This window comes from Apteryx rowi, unplaced genomic scaffold, assembly GCF_003343035.1.
Source record: "Apteryx rowi isolate R43461 unplaced genomic scaffold, aptRow1 scaffold_343, whole genome shotgun sequence".
NCBI lineage: Eukaryota > Metazoa > Chordata > Aves > Apterygiformes > Apterygidae > Apteryx > Apteryx rowi.
This window is the reverse complement of record NW_020449897.1, coordinates 927027-948839: the sequence shown is the minus strand read 5'-3', so window position 1 is coordinate 948839 and position 21813 is coordinate 927027. Positions and strand designations below refer to the sequence as shown.

General features: G+C 48.0%; 1 protein-coding gene across 1 annotated transcript; it reads right to left on the bottom strand.

The window, feature by feature from the left end:
• Positions 1-183: 183 nt before the first annotated feature.
• Positions 184-20123, bottom strand: TMPRSS6 (transmembrane serine protease 6). The gene is made up of 17 exons (XM_026072478.1): positions 19967-20123; positions 19644-19786; positions 19382-19449; positions 17943-18127; positions 14899-14940; positions 13723-13927; positions 13219-13355; positions 12508-12620; positions 11929-12038; positions 10329-10474; positions 9284-9382; positions 5841-5954; positions 5480-5596; positions 4530-4698; positions 2253-2524; positions 1086-1222; positions 184-358 (listed from the first exon to the last, which is right to left on the bottom strand). The coding sequence occupies exons 1-17, from the start codon at positions 20121-20123 to the stop codon at positions 200-202; spliced, it is 2373 nt and encodes a 790-aa protein (XP_025928263.1). The 3' UTR covers positions 184-199.
• Between the last annotated feature and the right edge of the window lie 1690 nt (positions 20124-21813).

Sequence of the window (21813 nt, the reverse complement as noted above, 5' to 3'; positions counted from 1 at the left end):
AGGGGAAGAGGGTCTGCCTGCTTCCCTCCACCATCTCCTCTGCAGGCTTTCTTCTACCCTGCTCAGAAGAGCATCCCAGGTCTGACAATATCCCACATAGAACCTCTCTCTCTCGCTCTCTGAAAGAGAAGTGAGCAAGGTGAGGAACAAGTGCCATATGAGCATAGGTCTGGTGGGGGAAGGCAGAGATGGACTTTTCTCAGCTCATGGTTTGGTTCATCCAGCTCAGCACTTGGGTGATCCTGGTGTATACTCCGTAGTAATTTGGACGTGCGCATCCCATCCCCCAGCTCACCAAACCAGCCAGAAACCACTTGCCACTGGGCTCCTTGCAGGCTAGTGGACCTCCAGAATCACCCTAGAGAAAGGGAAAGAAAAAAAGGGTTGTGGTGATCCACCAACCTCTCCTGCTGGAACATTACACTGACTTTGAGACCCTCTGTACTCAGATTCCTGAATCCCTTTTTCTCATGCCTGGGACATCTGCAACATCCCTGGGTACCTTAGGCAGATGTCAAAGTCTCCTACAGAAAGATCTGACCCATTATATTAGTGCATTCCTTGACCATGCAAATTCATCTCCTTTAGCCAGGTCCCAGGAAGTTGTCAGCTCTATTGTTTCCTTCTGCCCCATGTGACTTTTCCAGACTGTCCAAATATTTGGAGAGTAAGGAAGGTGATGGAATTAAACTGTATGCCTGAAGGGATGGGAGTCAGAGGAATTACTTGGGGTTAATTGTAGTGCAGGAACACACTGGTTCCTGTGTTTGACAGTTGCTGATGAGGATGAGGGGGAAGAGGACTGATGTAGACATGCAGGTGATTGGGGGGGGGGGAGATAAAGAAATGAAAATGGGCGAAAATGAGAAAAGGAGAAGTCTAAGTGTATTTGGACACTGGCTAAGGCAAGGATGCTGGGAAGAAGTGGTCCTGGGAGCTGTTACTGGTTACTTAGAAGAATAGGTTGGTGAGTCAGGCCCTTTATGGTCTTCTCACTCTCATTTCAGGCTATGGAGTGCATTTGGGAGATTCGGGACACACCCCACTACTGCTAGATGACCCTGATCCCACAACTCCTCTGTCACCTGGCAGGCATCTTTCTTGCCCTTGTGGTACCCAGCACAGAGCATCCTGGGAGAAATCATGTAGTGATAGGCCTCACTGCAGATGTCCTGCTGGATGAGCTGCACGTCTACTTTCTGCAGGATGTTGCTGATGCGGCCTGGGGGGGAGGGGGGAAGGGTAGAACACCAAGAGCAGCACAGGTGAGTGATGGAACTTCCCGTCACCTCCCATGAACCCCCCAGACCATGCCCATCTCCATCTGCATGCTGAAAGCTGCCGTATGAATTTCCATTCTGCTCTCCCATGGCATCACAGTCTCTGCCTTTTAGCAGAGAGCTTTACCTGCATGGAAAGGGTAACATTCCCTTGCAGTCCCTGTTCCTAGAGAGGTATGTTGTGGGCACGGTAGTTTTGGGGAGGAGGGGGATTCTGACTTGTAGCAACATCTAGGATGTCAACATTTGGGTTTGCTTCTCATTGAAAGGAATGCCAAGCCTTTCTGACTAGATATGCAAACTCAGGAGTGTCCAGATCTGGACAGACCCCTGAGTGTTTCCATTTAGAAAGCAACTGGAGCAAGTGTGTGAGTATGACTGAAGGCACTAAGAGGGACTGGGGGAGCACATCTATGTTTCTGTGCCATGCAATACTAAGAGAAGAGCCTGGGTACATTTGCTGGCCCTATGGGCAAGGAAGAGGGAGGGGTCATGTCCATACAGCTGAATTCTCTTTCCCACAGCGAAGAATGACCTCATCCATACCACACCATGGCTCCAAGTAGTCTTTCATCTCAGCTCTATCCAGTCAGGCATTGGCCCTGGAGAACAACCTGACTGGAACCCACATGTCTGTGTAGGCATGGGACTGGGCCTTGGGACTGGGGCTTTTCCATGCAGCAGTCATGGCTGAACAGCCCCACAAGTCCTGCAGGGCTGTTGTAGTCTTTGGATGAGGGAACACATGCTGTTCTCAGGTAGCTTCCCAGACTCTCATGCCTGCCTCTGAATGATGTCTCTAGGCCCTGAACAGGTAGCTTTGGCCAACCTGTGAACCGACATCAAAGATGGCAAAGGAGGCATGGTGTTTCTGTGGTGAACATAAACCTTGTTATGCCTATCCCACATCTAAAACTATGTTTCCACCTTGACCCTGTTACAGGAGGTCACCAGCACAGACCCTACACCTACCGCCCTCCTTGATGGCTCCCCAGCCAGTGATCCAGCAGTGAAGGCCAGGCTCAAAGAGGTGGGAGGGGGCAGGTAGGCAGATGGGCTGGATGAAGGGTGAGCTGATCACAGGATGGTCCAGCTGGAGCAGGGCCACATCATAATCATGGCTGTCCTCCTCATAATAAGGGTGGAGGAATAGGCGGCTCACCTTGAAGGACACCTCTGTGTGACTGGTGGCATTTTGCAAATACTTGCCCAAGTAAACAGTCCAGATGGAGGGGGAAGCCAATCTGTCAGATGCAGCAGAGAAAACAACTTATCACTCGAGCAGATCAGGATGGGCAGAGCCTGGTGGCTTTTGTCATGCTCCTTTGAAGATATCTGTGTCTGATATCTACTATGGATGGTTTCCTCAAAGGAAACACTTTTTTGTCTGGCCACTGATTTCAAGAAACTTGTTGAGACATCTCTTTGATGTCTTGACATTACCTGTCCAGTGGAACTGACTTTTGGCAGATGCTCACACACACACACACACACATTTGGTTATTTTCTTTAGCAAAGCAGGCTAAAAAGTATATCTAGGTTAGACAAATGAGTGAGGTTGGTCAAGTACAAATGACTATGACAGGGCAGAGAGCAAGGACTGAGCAGGGGAAGCAAAACTGCAAGGACATGGAAGGGGACATGGGGAAGGGGAACAAGATCTGAGAAACTTCTAAGAGGCAGTGAAGCGAGAAAAGCATCTCCGAGATGAGGACATTAAAAGTCAAGACAGCCCCATAGAGAAGCAGGGGCTAAAGCTGGGGACAGTCCAACAAAAGGACACCTCTGAAAACAGAACACCTGAGAGTTTTGTGGCGCCTGAGGAAGACTCTGTTTCTAGCAGGAGGGTGAGGAGCAGAGAGGAACTCGCCCTAGATCAGAGCAGGATGAAGCAGCAGAGGGCTGGTTCCGGACTCAGGGTCTGGTCCAACTTCTGTCTTACACATGCTGTGCTTTCTCCCACACTGCCCCTCTGGGTGAAAAAACTTTCTGGTTCAGTTTGACTATCTCGTATTCTAGCTCCAAACTCCCCTACAGGATTCACCTCCAGCCTGTTGCTTGCACAACCTGCTGCCCTTGGCTTGATCCTTCCCAGGCTGGTGCTGTTCTTCTGCTTCTCTTTCTTCCCTCTACTTCTTATCTCTCACCCCACCTAAATTCTGTCCCTGACACACACACAAAACACAAACACACACACACACGTGTGTGCTATCTAACAGGGCTGTGCTAGCTCCGTCCATCCTGCATCAAGACTCTCCAAGTGGCAGCCAGAAAGCCAAAATCAGCCCTCACAGACCACTCAGAAGGCCTCCCCCAGTGCTGATGGGCTTTCTTGAAGGGCAGGGAAGCCCTAGGTGGTAGGATCAGAGTAGGAGCATGGCAGAGGCAGAGTGAGGTGGGAAGTGAAGCTGTGAACTAGCCCCACTTCTACAAAAGCCTATTGTGCCATGCCGAGGACACTGGCAGCTCCCCTTCCCTGTGCTCACCCAGCGTCAGGAGGGGAAGTCCATCAGTAGCAGCTGGGAATGGGAACAGCAAATGGAGGTAGGGGATCCCTGCCAGTTCACTTGCAGAGGAAAAGGGGAGTTTGGAGGAGGTGGAGACTGGGCCAGAGTGAGCACACTCCTTCTGCCTCCCAGTCTGGTCACCCAGCACTGCTCTGGGCCCTCCTCCTCATTTCTTTCCAATTTGAAAGAATGGGGTGAACCCCCTGATTTGTGTTTTACTGATGCTTTTGTAGTATGTGTGACAGAACCATGGACATGCACTGGATGGAAGAAACTAGGAGAGAGTCAGAGCTTCCTCCTGAAAGGGCAGGCCCTTTGGATGGGCATCATGGGATCCAAACAGCATCCTCAGCAGATAATGCTACCCCAACCTCATCCTGGTACACATGGATGTTTCAGTGGTTATGACAATGTGAGGACAAGCCAGAGCCAAAGCAAAGGTGGAGTTGTGAAATATCTTTCACTACTGTTGCTCTCCCAAAGCTGCTCTGTGAATCCCAGCACTTCCCTTTTCCCTGCATGCACACCTACATACTAATGCATGTATTCATACCCCTTTGGCCTTCATAGGCCAAATCCATTTTCTCCAGCTCCAGGCCACAGGTAAGCATGCCATGGGTACCAGATGAGAGGTGCAGCTGCTCCATGACATTCCCACAAGCACAGTGAGGCTCCTGTCATGTGTAACATGGAAAATAATGCAAATTCTTCTCCTGCCCAGCACTCTCCCTTCTCCATTTACCTTTCATCCTGGAAGCAGTGTGCAGCTGAGACTACCCAGCGATCAGCAATGAGTGTTCCCCCGCAAATATGGCGTCCCCGAACTTGCAGGCTGGCTTGCCATGGCCATTCTCCTTCCACAGAATCATCGCCACCCACAATCCTGCTGAGAGGGGCTTGCAGCCCACAGTCTGAGGAGGAGACACAGCAGGTACTTAAGAGAACATGGTATATTGTGTCTGCCCTTCCTTTGCTACTTAACTGACTGGAGAGCTTGAGTTCCACACCCTTAGGCCCTTGTCTCACACAGCCAGCAGTTGTTTTACATACTGTCCAGGAAAGCTCTAGTGAACAATCCCTCCAAGTGAACGCCCCGGCTGATGCCCGCACAGCCTTCTACCTTCCAGTGCCAGCAGCAATTTCAGTTTGCGGATGCCTTCATGGCAGTACCCTGTGTGTACTAATAATGCCCTGTCAGGGGAAACCTCACAAACATTCCCCTTCACTGCCCCCTAGGACTCCAGAAATACCAAGCAGGGCAATGAAAACAAGCTCTTTCCCTGCCAGTACCATCCAGTCACAGGTGATTTCCCTGGCTGGGGCCTTGTAGGATGGCATTACTTCACATAAGCCAGCACAGTGGTCCAACAAGCAGCCTGTGGGCAGGACCTGGCCTGTGAGACACTTCTATTTGGCCTGATGCCTCTGCCCAAAGAAGATGGGGAGCATCTGATCAAAAAGAAAACAATTCCTCCTCACAGCTCAGCACAGAGCGCTGTCTTGTTGCTTCTGCTGCCACCATGGTAGGATGCAGCAATAGGTACTGCCATCATGGGGCTGGGGTAGGGAGAAGAGGGTGGAACAAAGGAGGGTGGATGCTTGTGCTGGGGTGGCAGGAGGAAGAGAGAGTGGCTTGCAGGTATGTGGCATCCTGAACCTGCCTAGCTGATGTGTGACTGAGCATTTCCTCACCGCAGTGCTTCTCATCGGACAGGTCCTTGCAGTCCACAGTGGTGTCACACAGAGGGTTGGGTTTCTTCACACATGTTCCGTCTTCACAGCGATAGGTGAAAGGCCCACAGGGAACTCCTGTGAAGGTGAAGGGGAGCCAAAGTTGAAGGAGGGTGGCAGGTTGTAGATGCAGCTGAAGGCCTTTTAGTGATGGAAAAAAGGCAACACAGAGCTTGGGGGAACTCCATAAACCATTACAGGGAATTTCCTGAGGAAGGTTAGTCAGCTACAGACAGATTCAGAGTGAACATTGTGAGCAGGTTGTGAGCCTTGTCAACATCAGAGGAAGGTATTCATCTGCCCGGCACTGTCCTCTCCCTACCTTCACTGCACTGCTCTTCATCACTCCCATTGACACAGTCCAGTTGCTGATTGCAGACTCTGCTGAACTCGATGCAAGTGCTGTCCTCCTGGCACTGGAACTTTGCAGAGCACACTGCATGGATGGAAACACCTCAGAGTCAGCCACACAGGGCAAAACTGGATCTCCTTTCCCATAACTGGGTGCTACATAACATTTGGCTAGTGCAGGGAAAGAGCTTCTAAACCCCTTGCTTTGCCAAGGCATTCCTGGCATCAGATGCAAAAAGCAGATGTCAATGGAACAGTAGGGCTAGATTCCCAACCTAGGCATTTTTTTGTCATGTCTACAACAAGGTCCACCTCTTTCAAGTAATAACTTTTCAACCTTCAGCCTATGTTATAACTTTACGATTCATTCTGGCAGCTTAATATGCTACTGTGAGTTGTCTGGTCTGAGGAAATTGCCAGTGTGCAGGCCCTCAGTCTGAAAGAGCTGCGAGGTAATGCCGCCCAGCTCATGTCTCTACTGTGAACACAATTAATTCCCTTTTTCTGCTTTCCTCAGGCTCACTTAGTTCAGAGTGCTGTTCCCATCATCTGGCTTTATGCAGGCTATGCTCAGATCTACCAGATCTATCAGATCTACACTGCCTTCCTGAGAATCTGTTTAAGCAGTGAAGTTTACAAAACACATGACAACAGCTAAGGAAGCCACTCTGTAAACTTTGGCCACAGCATGTGGAATTTATGTGACCAGCTTGAAGGTCATGTTTACAATGCACAAGGCAGTTTCTGGTGGGAGACCTGCAAGGTAGCACTGGGAGGAATGGAGACTCTAGTACCGGATATACAGATGCTAGCTTGGGTACCAGAAACCATGTAGCTGCATTAGCTGAAAAAGCTCAACTGCTTTTAGTGTCACGTAAGTGATGTCAGGGCCCTAAGTGCACCAACAGGCTCTGCAGACTCTTACTCCACCTCATAAAAGCCAACTCTGATAATATGCAGCTGTGTCATCTTGAAACAGACTGCCATGACAAGAGCAGTGAGGAGGAGCCTGGTCCCTTTTGCCCAGGAGTCGCATTTAATCTCAGGCCCTTGCTGTTGGTCCTTGCCTGAGATATATTGTAGGCATGCCTACACTCTGCCTTGTACCTTGCTGATCCTGACTTGCCTTGTTGACTTCACTTCTTTGTTTGACCTGCCTCATCACTATGGACTTGCCTTGCAGTCACTGGACTTTTGGCTGACCCTGATTACCATCACTGGATCTGCTTTGCTCGCCTTGCTCAGGTCCAAGGGGACTGCACCTTTGCTGGTGGGGTCATGGTCCCTCCTGCCTTGCTGTCACCCTCTGCTCTTGGATCACCTTGCCTTACAGAGCAGTTGCTCCTGTTGGTCTCTGACAGGCAAGTCCCGAACCCTGCTAGATTCCTTAGTGTCATTCCTTGGAGTTTTGGCAGTTGCTAAAGGAGAGGAACATAGGGTGCCTACCTGTCACAGTTTGATTTCTGACTGTAATTTTTTGTGGCAGGAATTCTCTCCTTGCTTTCTGTTTGTGGGTATCTATGTGCAACACCAAACATAATGGGCCAGTACCTCCCTGACCTCACCTTACTACAATGACTGTTTCTTCAATAATTAGTGTGAGGCTTCCAGATGACTAAGGACACACAAAGGTCTGAGGCAATGTGAACACTGATTTTAAAGACAGGAACTGTTCCATACAGACATGAAATGGATAAGCAGGGATGCAACAGTGGCAAGAATGTAAGAATGGAAGCAAATCATGATGTGACAAGGGGGATCTTGTCAATATGTGTAAATGTCTGATGGGAGGGAGTAAAGGAAACTGAGCCAGACTGTTCTCAGTGGTATAAAGTGATAGAATGAGAAGCAATGGGCATAAAAGTTGAAATACAGGATATTCAATTTAAATAAAAGACAAATCTTTTTTTATGGTGAGGATTGTCAAACATTTGAACAGGTTGCCAAGAGAGGCTGTGAAATCTCCATTATTTGAGATATTCAAAACACAACTGGATATGGCCCTGAGCAACCTGCTTTGAGCAGGGGAGTGGATGAGACAACCCCCAGAGGTGCCTTTCAACCTCAGTGGTTCTGTGATTCTGTAAAATATCTCATACTTCAAGCACTGAATTAAAAGGGAAACTTCTTTTAGAAAGATTACTCCTTCTTTTTATGTTAGTCTTTTCTGTATCTTCCTCTGAATCTTTTGGAATTGGTCTCAGGTTCAGGGACCTTTCTGTCTGTGAACCAAACAGCTATAGGGGACAACTAAAGAAAAATTAGTGGTGGCAGCAATGTGATGAGCTCCCAGGAGTGGGAGAGTGGCTAAAATGTGTGTCAGGTCTGAGCCCGAATAGCTTTTCCTGTGAGAATGGGGTTTTCTTGGAGTCCTCGGGACACCAGGGACAGTGTCTGTGTCAGCACTAACTGGTGCTGGCCTGAGGAACTGACAGCAGGTTGAGGGCCCAGACACTCCCAAACTGGGGGGAAATATCTCTCTTATGAGGAAAGACTGAGAGAGCTGGGCCTGTTTAGCCTGGAGAAGAGAAGGCTGAGAGGAGATCTTATTAACGTGTACAAGTATCTTAAGGGAGGGTGTCAAGAGGATGGGACCAGACTCTTTTCAGTAGTGCCCAGGAACAGGACACGCGAGGCAACGGGCACAAACTGAAACACAGACAATTCCATCTGAACATGAGGAAAAACTTTTTCACTGTGAGGGGACAGCGCACTGGAACAGGTTGCCCAGAGAGGTTGTGGAGTCTCCTTCTCTGGAGATATTCAAAACCCACCTGGACACGATCCTGTGCAATGTGCTCTAGGTGACCCTGCTTGAGCAGGGGGGTTGGACTAGATGATCTCCAGAGGTCCCTTCCAACCTCAACCATTCTGTGATTCTGTGAATATATGGATCAGGACCTGTACAGTTCAAGTGTCTCACACATGGCCTGGTGGGGGYGGGGGGGGGAGGGGAGGGAAGGGGGCTGAGAGCAGGGCAACAGGTCTTTTTGGGTGATGGTGGACAAGATGGGAGGGCTGGGGGGGATGCTGGGGGCTATGACAGCAGGGGGGGCTGTAGGCCAGGGCTGACCTTCAGTGTCAGGCCTGGGAAAGAAAAGCAGAACATGGAGGGAACAACCTGGGCAGGGGTTTCTTTCAGGCTATATTGAGCTTTTGGTGCATAGGGGTCAGGGGTTTCTCTAGCAGAAGAATCTGTTTTCAGGAGAAATTAGCATTTCTGCTCTGGCAGGAGCAGGCTGAAGCTGCCTGGCAGTGGAATGAGGCCTTTACGAGCACAGAGGTTTCAGCTCCCAGGGGAGTACAGGCTGGGCCCAGGCCACCTGAATCTTCCCCATCTCTCCCCACCTCTGGGAGAGCAAGGAGCTGTGTCCTGCTGAGACCAGGAACTGGCAGAGAGGAGAAATCACTCACCACAGTTTCTCTCATCCAGCCCATTAGGGCAATCTTTGATCCCATCACAGGCTGGGACACACAAGCCGTTCACAGAACACAGGAACTCCTCGGGACAGGCTGTAAAATCAAAAGCGAATGATTAGTCCCCAGCGACTGGAAACCTCCTCGTAGCAAAGCACTGTGACTTGAAAGTGGAGCTACACACCTTCCTAACAACACATGTGCCACAGCAGCATGCACATGGCACTCACTAAGCTCCCCAAATTCTGCCACATCATCCGCTCTGCACAAGGGCAAATGAAGATGGGCTGTGCAACAGGGCAAGGGCAGTTTCCCTGTTTCCCAGAATATCAATGGACAAGATTCAAGACAGTCACCCACCTAGCCTGGTATGCCTCTGCTTTAGCCCTGAGTGCAGTGGCAAAACTGGAATAGATTCTTTGGGGCTGTTACTAAAACCCAGTAAGGGCCTTGAAGGGTTTGTCAGACACGTGTCACCAGGTGCATGTAATCAGGGACTGGTGTACATTACAGACACCTCTTAAGAGGAAGATCGAGAAACCTGTGAAAGAAAAACTGTGGGTGCGCCTTTGCATATGTGCATATGCATATTTGTGTGTGGCTTTATTTGTCTCTCACTGGCACAAATTCTAAGGTGAGCAGGAAATAGCTCTCTCTAAGAGCTTTTATAATCGAAATAAAAGCCACTTCAAGTCAGAGATGTCTCACTGAATTCCCAAGGCCAGTAATGCAGATGCAGGAGTGAGCCTCTAGGTAGTTCTTTGATTCTGGCTTTGGAGCCTGGATGCTCTGAGAGCACAAGGCAGGGCCACATGTGCAGAAGCAGCTTCACATGTAAATTCCCTTTTTTTGTGGGAGGTGGGAGATCAGTGGTATGTGCTTCACTGTGCTTGTGAGCATGTGCATGAAGGGCAGTTGGTACCTAGGACTCTAGGATGTGTCTTTTGTTTTGCCTAACAAAAGCCAAGAGTGCAAGGGGTTGCTGGTAACCAGCTGGAACCTCCCCACCACACTGAGGGGCAAAGAGGCAGCCTGGACTTACGGTCTGATTGGTTGTACAGGCTGTAGGCAGCCTGTATGCCAGGGCCAGTTAAGGAGATCTGTGAGGTGAAGGTGATGGTGATGTCAGCAGAGGACGTGACAGGAATCCGCTCAGCATAGGCTTGCAGGGTCCGCAGGCCACACAACCTGACAAGCAAACACAGGCATGATGTCCTGGGCAGCGAGGTAGAAGGAAGGCTGCCAAGTGGAGCCAAGTGGTCCTGTGGGCCTGGGGGAGCTGACTCACTTGTGGGGAGGGGACCACACAGTTGGGGGGCAAGTAGGCAAGGCAAAACATCTTCAGTATGGCATGAAATTATGAAGCAGCAATGGGAAAAGGCTGTGGCCTTTCAAGCCCTGTCGTCATTTGGGAGAGCTGACATTGGATCTTGCTCTGCCTGGCCTTATCTTAGTGACTGAGCAAAGGCAGCCTGAGAAGAGAGTAATTCTGGTGAAACAAAGGGTCCTCTCTGGGTGCAAGGCAGAATAACTAAGCTAGGGACTGACCTAAAATGACTGACAAAGCTGTGTGAGGAAGCCCCAGAGACAGAAAGAAACAGGAATGAAAAAAAAAAAAAATCCACCACACATGAATGCTGTGATAGAATTGCTTGCAGAGAGAAGGGAAACAACGAAACAACTAAAATGGCAGGGGCCATTAGGACAAAATCAGTCACCATATTCAGGCCTGAAGAACAAGACAAAACCAGTCTGTACATACCATGACCCAACTCTACTCGCAGGCCATGTGTGAGTCAGAGTGATCCTTTATCTTTGGACATTTCCCCCTTTCTGGGCAAGTGCTGAGTTCAATTCAGTTCTTACATTTATCTTCCCTAAGTCATGGTCTAGAAATTGTGGTGTGACAGTTTAAGAGAAGGGCAGGGAGACAAAATGTGAAAATCCTAAGCCAGGTGAACAGTGTTCAATAGCTTCTGGATCAGACCCATGAGGGGAAAAGCAGTTACTGCTACAGGAGCAGCAGAGAAAGGTTAATGGGATGGGTTTTGCAGAGAAGGGGGAAATTTTGCATGGATCTATCCAGCTTGGAGCCTACTTTGAGGAGATGGGGGTGCAGCAGCTGTCGCTCCTTTGCTGGGGTTGCTGCACACCACTGCCCATGTGCAAAGTGCAGGGACTTGAGTCAGGAAGTCCCGCAGGAGGAAGTAGCTCTTGTCAAAGCAGGAGGATTTGGAGCTTGGCAGAAGATCTGTATGGAGGTGAATGTGAGGCAATGGCACATGCAGCTAGTATTGCAGAGGTGGTGACAGGCAGATTTGCAAACACAGGAGATGTGGGAGGACGCCAAAGTTACACACAGGAGAAAACTAGGAAGCCTGATGCAAACAGCAAGACCGAGAAGGCAGGCTGGTAGCTCAAAGCAAATCTGTAAGATGTGTTCACTGGGGAGCCTGAGAACCAGGGAGGCTGAAAAACAAGTAGAAAAGCAGGAGGCACCAGCACAAACAGTGGCCACTCAGTGGGTGATGGGATCTCCTTCCTCAGAACTGCTAACTGGCGTGAGCAGTGGATCTGCAGAGATTTGATCCCAGCTCTGCAGATGGGAAATGAGAGACAGAAACCAGGGTCTCAGCACACACCTTCTATTTTGAATTATCCACCGGCCTTGGGTACAGGGCAGGTCATACTTCTGTCTGCTGAGTGCATAGGCGTCGAACCACAGGGTGACCCCATAGTCAAGAGATGGGACCTGCAGGAGAGGGGATCCAGAACAGAGGGGAGGTGGCTCCTGTGAATGCTGCAGCCCACCCGAGGCAAAAGAAATGAGCAGGATATATGTGAAGGGGGAGCTGCCAATTCACACATTGCAGGCAAGAAGGAAGCACCATCCAAACTAGGGCCATGCCATAGCCTACAGCACCTCTGTTGCTGCTCTCAAAGCATGGTAATTTCTAGTAATCAGGTTCTGTCTTGAAGAACTCCACTGGAGGTGAGATTTCAGACTCCTCCTCAGCTATCTCTGCTCTGCCGTGCAGTACTAAACTCCTTCCCCTTCCGTAACATTCACTGTGGGAAGCCTAGGCTGGTTGCCACCCCCTGCTTGCATTTCATGACCTTCTCATCAAGAGTGCTGCTTGAGTGCTGTTGCCCCCTTTATGTGGGAAGTACCACATGGGTTTCAGGAAGGAACAGATGCTCCTGTGGGAGCTGGCTCTTACCGTCAAGTGCCAGGTGCACTGCGTGTTGGGTGAGTAGTAACTCGGGTAGTGTGGCGTGCCAATCTTCCCCTGCAGCTCCAGGCCTTCCCGTAGGGTTATATTCACTTTGCAGGCTGTAAACACAGACATTCAAAGCCCCACTGCCTGTCAGTTCAACCTCAGCCTAGGAATACCATGTCCTCATCCCCTTACAGGAGGGGAGAAAAGGGGTTCTAAGATCTGATGTTAAAGGTCACTAGGATGTTCCACCATTGCCCTACAAGGGACCATTTCTACCTGGCAAGACTTTTGGCCTCCTCCTCCTGATCAGAGAATGGTGATGATAGTGTACTTTGCTGCTTTAGACTCTCCCATTGAACTCACATTTACATGCTAGTGGAGCCAGATGTGTTATCCAGGCCACACCTGGTCTGTCCATGCACAAGAACTTGGGATTATTACTGAGGTATTGTGATCATTCATGCTCTGCTCACCAGAGCTTGGTCTGTAAAGCCTTGAGCTAGGCACTAATGAGTCCGAGCTGAGGAGCAAGCTATAACCTGCTGTTTACTAACCAGCTCTAATCTGCTTTCTACTGACCACCTCTACCCTTGAAGTCTTGAGTGAATTCTGCCCCTAATGGAGATGGAGCATCTCTAGGAGCAGTGATGTTATAGAAGATAACCTGTCTCCTTCCTGTATCTATGGCCCTCTTCCTCCAGCCTTCATCACCTTTGAGGGGCACAGCCTGTGCAGAGAGGATGAAGGGGTCGTAGTAGCTGTACATGGCTTTCTTCCACACAACGGACATCACAGAGCCTGATGAAAGGACTTCCACAATGGGCTCCTGCCGGCTGCAGCCATAGATCCTGAGGGGAAAGAGAGAGCAAAGGAGTGAGAAAAGGAATAGGAGTGAGTAAAGATAGCAGCAAGCAAAAAGAGAGAGAAGCACAAGAGAGAGACAAGGGGAGGGCTGAGTTATTCAAAGAACATGCCTGTTGTGAGACACTAACTGAATCAAATCAAGGGTTAGCAGAGAGACAACTTGTGCTGCTGTAATCTATCAAACAGCAGGACTGGCTCTGTGATATCCCACATCAGTGACTTCAGCTCATCAGTGCAGGTTGTGCAAAGAGAATTTCCTCTGATGTATTTTAACACCTTCCCTTGTTGCGGTGTGTTGTGCCATCCTGACTGGCTTCCCCACTGTGCTCACTCTGCTCAGGAGCTACCTACGAGGTGATGAGGTGGTTCTCCAGAGGCCCCGCTGCATCGTACATAGCCAGGCGATCCCTGCACTCTGGGAGAGTCCACTCCAGGCGTAGCTTGATCATGTAGCCCTTGAGGACATGGAGATGCCAAAGACAACTGGAGGCCAGGTAGTCAGGGCCCTCCAGCCTTAAGATGTCATCTTCATGGAGATAGCTATATCTATAGCAACCTGAATCCAAGGGGGGAAAAAAACCAAACAAATAGGACTTAAACCTCAGGGTGAAGTAAACTGAAAGGAGGGCAGTTTAGTGGTGGTGGTTAGGGAAATTAAGTTATGGGATTGTCACTTAGGATATCAGTGTGAACCTGATTTTAGGGTTACACTGAGTCATCCCTGTGAACTCAGTTTACTTTCACATTTGTTCTTAGTGACCCCAGTCGTCTCTTACTGCTGCCTCAGTTTCTCTCTGTGAGAACTGTCCCCTCTCCCTTGGTTAAGCCCATACTCCCTTAGTCTTTTCATATTAGCATAACGCAGTTATCTTCCACTTGTTTCTTTTTCCTTTTCCTTAGCCTCTTTCTCCTGTCACCCACCATATTCTTCCCTGCTTTACATTCTTCTTATCTGTTTTCCAGGTCTCAGCAGACTTCCAGCCCAGGATTGTTGAGTAAAAGTCAGTTTAAATGCGAGTTTCCAATAGTACATTTAATGTAAGCTGCCAGCAACAGCACTTAAAACACTGACTGAAACTATCTGAAGCACCTTTGAACATCAAAAAGACATAGACTCCTAAACGACTCTGCATCCAGGGCAGAGCCATGCAGGGAAATCCCTGCCTGGCTCAGTAGGTTTGCTTGGGACCTGGAATTAGTATTATTGTATTTGACAAGGCTAATCGGACAGGCACAAGACCTTATTAAGGTGGCTACACAGCCCCTGGGAGCTGGTATCTCTCACAGTGGTGTGTTAGAGTACAGAGGTGTCAGACTGCAGCACTCCAGCATCTAGCTGCTTCATGTAGCGTAGATGTGGCAATGGGTGCTTTTGCCAGGATGCAGAACTGATGCTTCCTTCCTATTGTTCTCGTTCCCCTTCCCAGGACTTATGACTCCAGGAAGCCAATAAACTTTCTGGCCCCTGTAGAGCTCCCTCCCACAAAGTAACAAACTCAAAACAAAAGGAAAAAAAAGATAGCCTACCCAGAGTGGATTTCAGGACTATTATGTCTTTCACACTGGATTCTGTTAGAAAGGGAATATATAAAGAAAGATAAACAAAAAGAGAAAATCTAAAAGTTAGCATGGCAGATGATGACTCCCTTCCTAAATAAATTGCCCCCTTACAATTTTGACATGGGGCACTCTTCAAGAGCTTCTCCATCTGCTCTCAGGGTCCTGTTTCAGTCATGTCTTCATCCTATGTCACTGGGAAATCTTTCTGGCCTCTCTTCCAAGTCTAACACCTTTGATCCTTGATTTCCAACCTGCCACAGGCTTTTCTCCTTTTTTCCTTGCTCATTTCATGGTGCCTTTCCTCGTCCTCCTTTCCCATTCCACAAGGGCTGGGCAATAGCTCAGGTAGCCATACCCCTTCCCTATAAGCTACACCAAAGGGACACAACCTCACTTCCCAGAGAAATCACTGGCTGTCCTGAGAGATCACTGCCCCTCCCCACTCTCCTTTCCCTGGAGATGGAGCACACATCCTTTCTGGTCAATGGGTAAGGGCTGAAATCTATGACGTTTTTGGCTTTGCATCACACTCTGTAAGAGGGTCTCCTGTGTGAAGAAACTTCTGAAATGCAAGAGAAGCACAGGGAAGCTTAGGACCAGCTTGCGAGTTTGGTGCAGCAAGCGAGTATGACCATGAGTAGGTTAAATGCTAACTAGAGCCAGCAGTGGGGAATAAAGAATGGGAATATATTCCTTGGGTTCACATAATCCTCACTGAAAAAAAAAAATGCAAATTGCTGAGGGAGTGGAAGGAGGTCTCTTGTGATGATGACTGGTTGATGAAACACTGAATGGCCTTTTAGAGCCCACCTTCGGGGGAGGGAGATGAAGAGAAAGTCCTCAGCAAGGACTGCAAACCTGTACAAAACAGAGTCCCTGGGTGAACAACCCTTTTAGGAGAGCTGGGTCTTGCTTCATCCTCTCAGCTGAACTGAAAGCAGCCAGAGATCAGGTGCTAATGGGAATAACTACCAACATAAAAGCCACCATGAGGTCAGTCGGATGTGAGAATTGCTGTTGGGGCTTTGCCTAGGTCAGGGGTTTGGTCTTTTGTAGCTCTTAAACAGAGCTTGCAATTCTGTGGGGAGAGCTGAGTAGTTTTGTCATGATAAAAACAGATGTTGTGGAAAGGGTGAGCCTGCAGGCATAATGCAGGCTCCTGAAGAATCTCCTGTGCTGTAAGGAAGGACATGGGAGTGTGCTGAGCTGGTGTTAATATTTGTATCTGAAGGTAATAAAACTGAGTCCTGGCAAGAAAGGAGAATGAAGTCCTGAAGTTCTTTGGGAGAAAGGGGAAGATAATGTTCTGGTTTAAGTGTAGCCGTTAGTAAAACTAAAGCACTGGAGAGGTTCAAAAATGTTCCTGTATCAGTCAGTGATGTTTGCAGCTCTGTGTGAAAAACTTAATATTTAGAGCTAAGCGGGTCAGCAAATGAGTCTGTCAGACAAAGAAGTGCTAATGACTTGCTATTACCTTGCCGTTTCACTCCTATTTTACACACGTTTCACTCCTATTTTACACAGCAAATGAAGCCAGAGGTTAAGTCACTTGCTTGAGGTCATCATAGCCCAGCAGTGTATGAGTTTTTTGGCTTCAGCCACAGCTGCTAGACTGTGCTTCTGACTGGAAAGGGAAACAGAAAGGTCTAGGGAAAGCAGAGGAGCTGAAGAAACTACAAGTGGGTGTTGATTCTAAAATAGAAAGAGTTGTGGTCTGCTCATGTAAATCTGCGTGAAATGAATAAAACAGTGAAACAGATGCAAAGGGAATAAGATGGAACCGGGAACAGCTAGAAGAATGGCATCATAAATTCTTTGTTTTTTCCTGGATTCCATTCTGAACTGAGTAAATAAAGGGAAAATGCAAGATGGGCTGACTTGGAAACATTTAGCATATTGTCTTACGACATCTTTCTTAAGAAAGTTAATTTAAATTGACTGAGCATAAGGTCTGTTGTGCTGGAAATAAATCACAAGTAGAAGAAAGTGACTAACGGTGACTGCAGGAGGAGAGGGCTTCATGGGAGGCTAATGCAGATCCAGAATAAGATTTAATGCGAGGATGTGGATGAGGGAATGAAAACCATTTTAAGGAAATCAAAATTTCTTTGGAGGCACCAAAAAAAAATACCACCAAATCAAAACAACTGAGATGTGGAGGGAAAAGTTAAAAGAAAATATGGGTGGGAATATATTAAAATAAGATTCATCTTAGAAAAATGCAAGATAACATGCCTGGGGAAAGAAACTTGGAAATGAGAACCCTAAGGGGAGAGAACAAACACAATATATTTTAAGACCTGTGTGATTTGGGGCTCTGTACAGAGGCAGTTAAGTCTCATTGTAAAGACTAAATCCAAATTCCACTGAACTTTGACGCATTAAGTATAGACACATCCCTTAGTCCTTGATCTAACACCCATTTTAGGATACTTCTGTAAGGGTGTCTTTTTAAATGGTCTGTGATCTTCACTTTGGGAAACAATAAATAATCTTTAAAATAATATGTCAAGAATTGAAGTGGCAACAATACTTTGTCTCACAGAATAAGACTAGTGGTGACTTAAGTATGTTGTCTTTGTTGCTATCACAGTTAAGTAGACTGGAATAATCTCCCAAAGGAAAGCAGGAAATCTAATTGCTTGCTATTTTTGAACTGAGATGATCAAAGTCATGACCAGGGTAAGGAGTGACTACACAGAAACCAAACCTGAAGAGGAAGCAAGAAAAGAAAATTGTTACCTAGCTGGTCATGGTTGGTGGTATCTCCAAGAATCTTTAATCCTTTGAGGCAAAGATGCTGTTTATCAAACTTCAGTGCTCCTCCATGAGGAAGAAATGTGCAATTCTCTCTCTTGTTCCTCACATCTTCCCTATCCTCTTCAATATGCAGGTTTTTCCTTCCCCTTCACAAATGACTTCTGGCCTCTTCTCATAAACCCCCTTCAGCACTTTATAAGCCTCGGCCCATTCCTGACTGCTCATGCTGCAGCTGAGCAGCTGGTACTTACCCAGCAGAACCAGGGAGTCAGGGTTGACCTTGTACTCCGCCTGGTAGGACAGGCTGCCTGAGCTGTTGAAATGAGTGGTGAGCTCTTGGTGGAGCGTTGCATTTACCCTCTCAGCAGTCATCTCCTTTTGCTGATTCTCAGGGATTTGGAGGGCAAACCAGAAGAAGAAGGTCAGAGCCCCCTCCCTAACAGAGAAATAACATGTTAAATATCCTTCTTTTTTTCCCACTGCAAGTGAATTTAACATCCCTAAGAATCACTGGAGTGACAAACCCCAGAGATAACCTCCCACTCTCTGTTTATCCACGAATCAGACATAGCTGTGTGGACTTGCCAGCACACACTGGCTCAGCAGCTGTGACCCAGAGGAACCACTGTGAGTAGGGCAGAAGAGCTGTTGTGTCCATAGTGCTAGTTAATGCTCAGTCCTTCGGGAGAGAAAGCCATTTTGTGCCATCTGGCTTTAGTGATGACCATAGGTGTTCAGATTTGTGTGATAATTAACTCAGGATTGGTCTAATGAATATGCTTCAGGTAGAAGTGACCTGTGGTTAAGGATTGAAATTAAACACTGAAGACTTCATTGTCTCACCTCCCAACAGTGACAAGTGGATGATTTACAGCTCAGTACTTTACCACAAGCCATTAATGCTGGGCAGGGTCAAGTTGCAGGAGATTGTGACTGTGAAAGCTCTGTTCAACCAGCTGGCAGGGAAAATTTGTTGGGGGAGGGGGAAGAGATGTTGAAACAAACTTTTTTCCAATGAAATGCTAGAGAAAAATTTCAAGTGAAACTTTTCTTTCCCCAGTTGAAAATGGAGTTAAACCAAAATTGGAATATTCCATAGCTGAAGGACAAATTCAGGGGTGTAGTTTTCCATGAAAAGATCAAAACCAATTGGATAGGTCAGTCTAGAAGTTATTTGTGCTTTCCTGAACTACTGTGATGACCCGCAAAGCTGAAGTCCCACATATGTCCCATTCCACTGTTACCCCGTTCCCAAGTAGACCATGCTTCTTGGCTGGAATACCTTTCCCATAGTGCATTCTTGCCTCTCCCTTCTGGTGCTTAGTATCAGCCATAAAAATGACTTTCTTGAATTAGAGAAATTAATTTCCAAGTACTTAGTTTCTTCTGAGAATGCCAAGCCCAGATTTTCAGTTCTTTCAAGTCATTTTTTTTCCTCTCTTGAACCTTTGGCTCTGGGAAAAAGTTCTCAGTTTTGGCTTTTCATCTTGACCGTGAATGAATATGAACATCAAAACATCCACAGGGCTGTCATGCTGGAACCATTCTGGTTCTGGACTTCCCAGCCTGGCCTAGAGTTCATGGTGGGGACTGCAGCAGTTTGCTGTGGCCAGATTTCAGCTGAACAAGAGTACAACTAACTGGGAGTTTTCACATGTGAACAACCCAAAATACTGTGGGTGCTACTCACCCAAAGGCATAGACTGTGCTCGAGTTGTAATATCGCCCCAGCTCTGTGGCACGAATCAGTTCCTTCAGCTGTAACGAGAATGTCATCTGATAACTATCAAATGATGTTACAGTGAAAAAGGACCTATAGCCAACTCTGTGTTTCAGCCCTCTTGCTGTACAGGCCCACCAAGTCTGTCACTTGGATGAGCATACCTGATCCCTTCCTCCTTCTACTCACTGAACTGCCTCAGGGCCAACTCTGGTCATGAAATTGCTCTCACCATCTTTTGAAGCTTAGCCGACTCTGTCCAGAAGGCTCTGGACTCTGACCGCCCAAGGTCTGGGGAGTACTGGCGATTGAGGACCTGGAGGCTGCCAGAGTAAAGCTGCAGGATGGACGGTTCTGGGTGTCGTGGTCTGTAGTCTGCCAACAGAAGACACTGTTGGATTACCTTGCTGATATGAAAAAGAGAGGGGTTTACCTCGATATATGTGTCTGTAAAGATCACCCAGAGTCACTAATGCTCTTTGGACTGAGTGCTCGGCATTATCTTAACTAAATCCCATCCCTCCTGTGCAAGGACAAAATGCATTGAACTGTTACCTAGGAAATACCAGGTTGCTGTGGCAGTTCCAGCCAGCAATAGAAAGGCTATGCAGACAGGCACGTAGCGGAGGCAGTCACGTGAGTTAGTCTCAGATTCATCCTTTGAGAGGGAGTTAGCATCTTCTTCATGTTCCTCAGCCTCCATCAGGGACATCTAGTGACACAGCACACCAGATCAGGCTGGGTTTTCTGCATCCCCTTACATCTCCCACTGGAAGTGCTCTGCCACCTCTCTACTCTTCTCACAAGACCTATGGCCTCATGACGTCTCTGTGCTAAGCACTGAAGATTTTCCTCAGTGCCACTGTGAGTAAAACTCTAATCCAGCGGGAGACAGGCTTCTAAGACACTGTCCTGTCTGTCTGTGCCTCCTGGGCAAACCTTCAACTTCCAAAGACATCTCCCAGGTTTCCTTTAACTCTCCCCAAATTCAAATGAGTACAATAATGATTTTCTCTAGAGACAAGAGTGTCCTCCCAGGCTGGAAATGGCTTTAAAAGTGATATTTTATTGACCTAGAGATAAACACAAAAGAAAATCCTTGACCTCAAATGCACATACAGGTTGCACACAACATACTCAGCCTGGGAGCCTGCAGTTGCCCTCTGCCTTCTGTACCCTTTTGCTTTCTGTCCTTAAAAGTAAACAAACCCTGCCATTCCCACCAGGTCATGTGTCCCAGGGTTAAGCCCACTCTGGCACCAACTCACTAGGTGTGCTAGTGAGTGAAGAGCACCTGAACAACGTTGGGCCCTCCACCCCCCTCTGTGCCACAGGACACCTTCTGGCTTCCTTTTCTCTTCTTCCCCAGGCTGCTTGTTTTGCTTCCTCCTGGCTGCTCCTGTCCTGTCAGCCCCAGGCTCTGAAGGTAAGAAACGTCATTTCCTAAGAAAGTCATGTTCATCTCAGTTACCTTACCCAGCTACTTTCCCTCTCCCTTCTTTTGTGATCATCTATTGCTTTCTAATTTCTCAGCTGCCACCAATGGCTTTGTTTGTCTCCATGGTTGGAGGGGGAAGGGATAATCTGTGCAGGAGGGTACAGAGGTCTTGGGGAATGCCTGTGCACTGTGTGTGTGTCTGAGTCGTGTGCATGCCAGGTGGTGTGTGTGTGAGTGTGCTGATATGAATGCACAAGAGGAGCTTGCTGCAGATGTGAGAAGAGATAGGAAAGGGTCCCACATCCATTTTAGCTTGCCTGACTGCCTTAGAGTGTTCACAGGACAGGTCAACAGGCTTCTCAATCTCCTTGCTTTTCCCCAGTTACTGAGCATGACCCTCAAACCCTCCAGGTTGCCTTGCAACAGAGTAACATGCTCACAGAATGTAAGCACCAAGCAAATCCAGAAAACAACAAGAAAACTTAGCTAACAGTGGCACCAAGACAAATGGTGTCACATCTGCTTGCACTAATGCACGCTTTCAGAGAGATATGTGGTACAAACAGGCCTAGCATGGACTGCCCCCCCTTTCTCCTCATGGGGGGGCCTGTCTGTGGGTCCCCTTCAGGGGTCTTCTCCCCACTGGACCAGGCAGAGCAGTCCAGGAAAGCCAGGGTCCTTCTCTGCTATCATATCCCTTCAGAAACAAAAGGCATAAGCAAAGAACCACAAACCAAGGGGTGGGGGCAGGAGGGCAGGAAACAACAACAATAGAAGAACCTCTCTTTGTTAGAAGATTTAATTGTAGGCTCTGGGGTTTCCCCCAGAGCTGCAGACCTACCTCTGAAATCTGCTGCTGCCTGTGAGGCCAGGCCCACACCCCCTACGCAAGCTGGCTCACACACACATGGGGAAAGAGAAGGAGGTTATTGTTTTACCTAAACTCAAGGTCTCCTCAGAGATC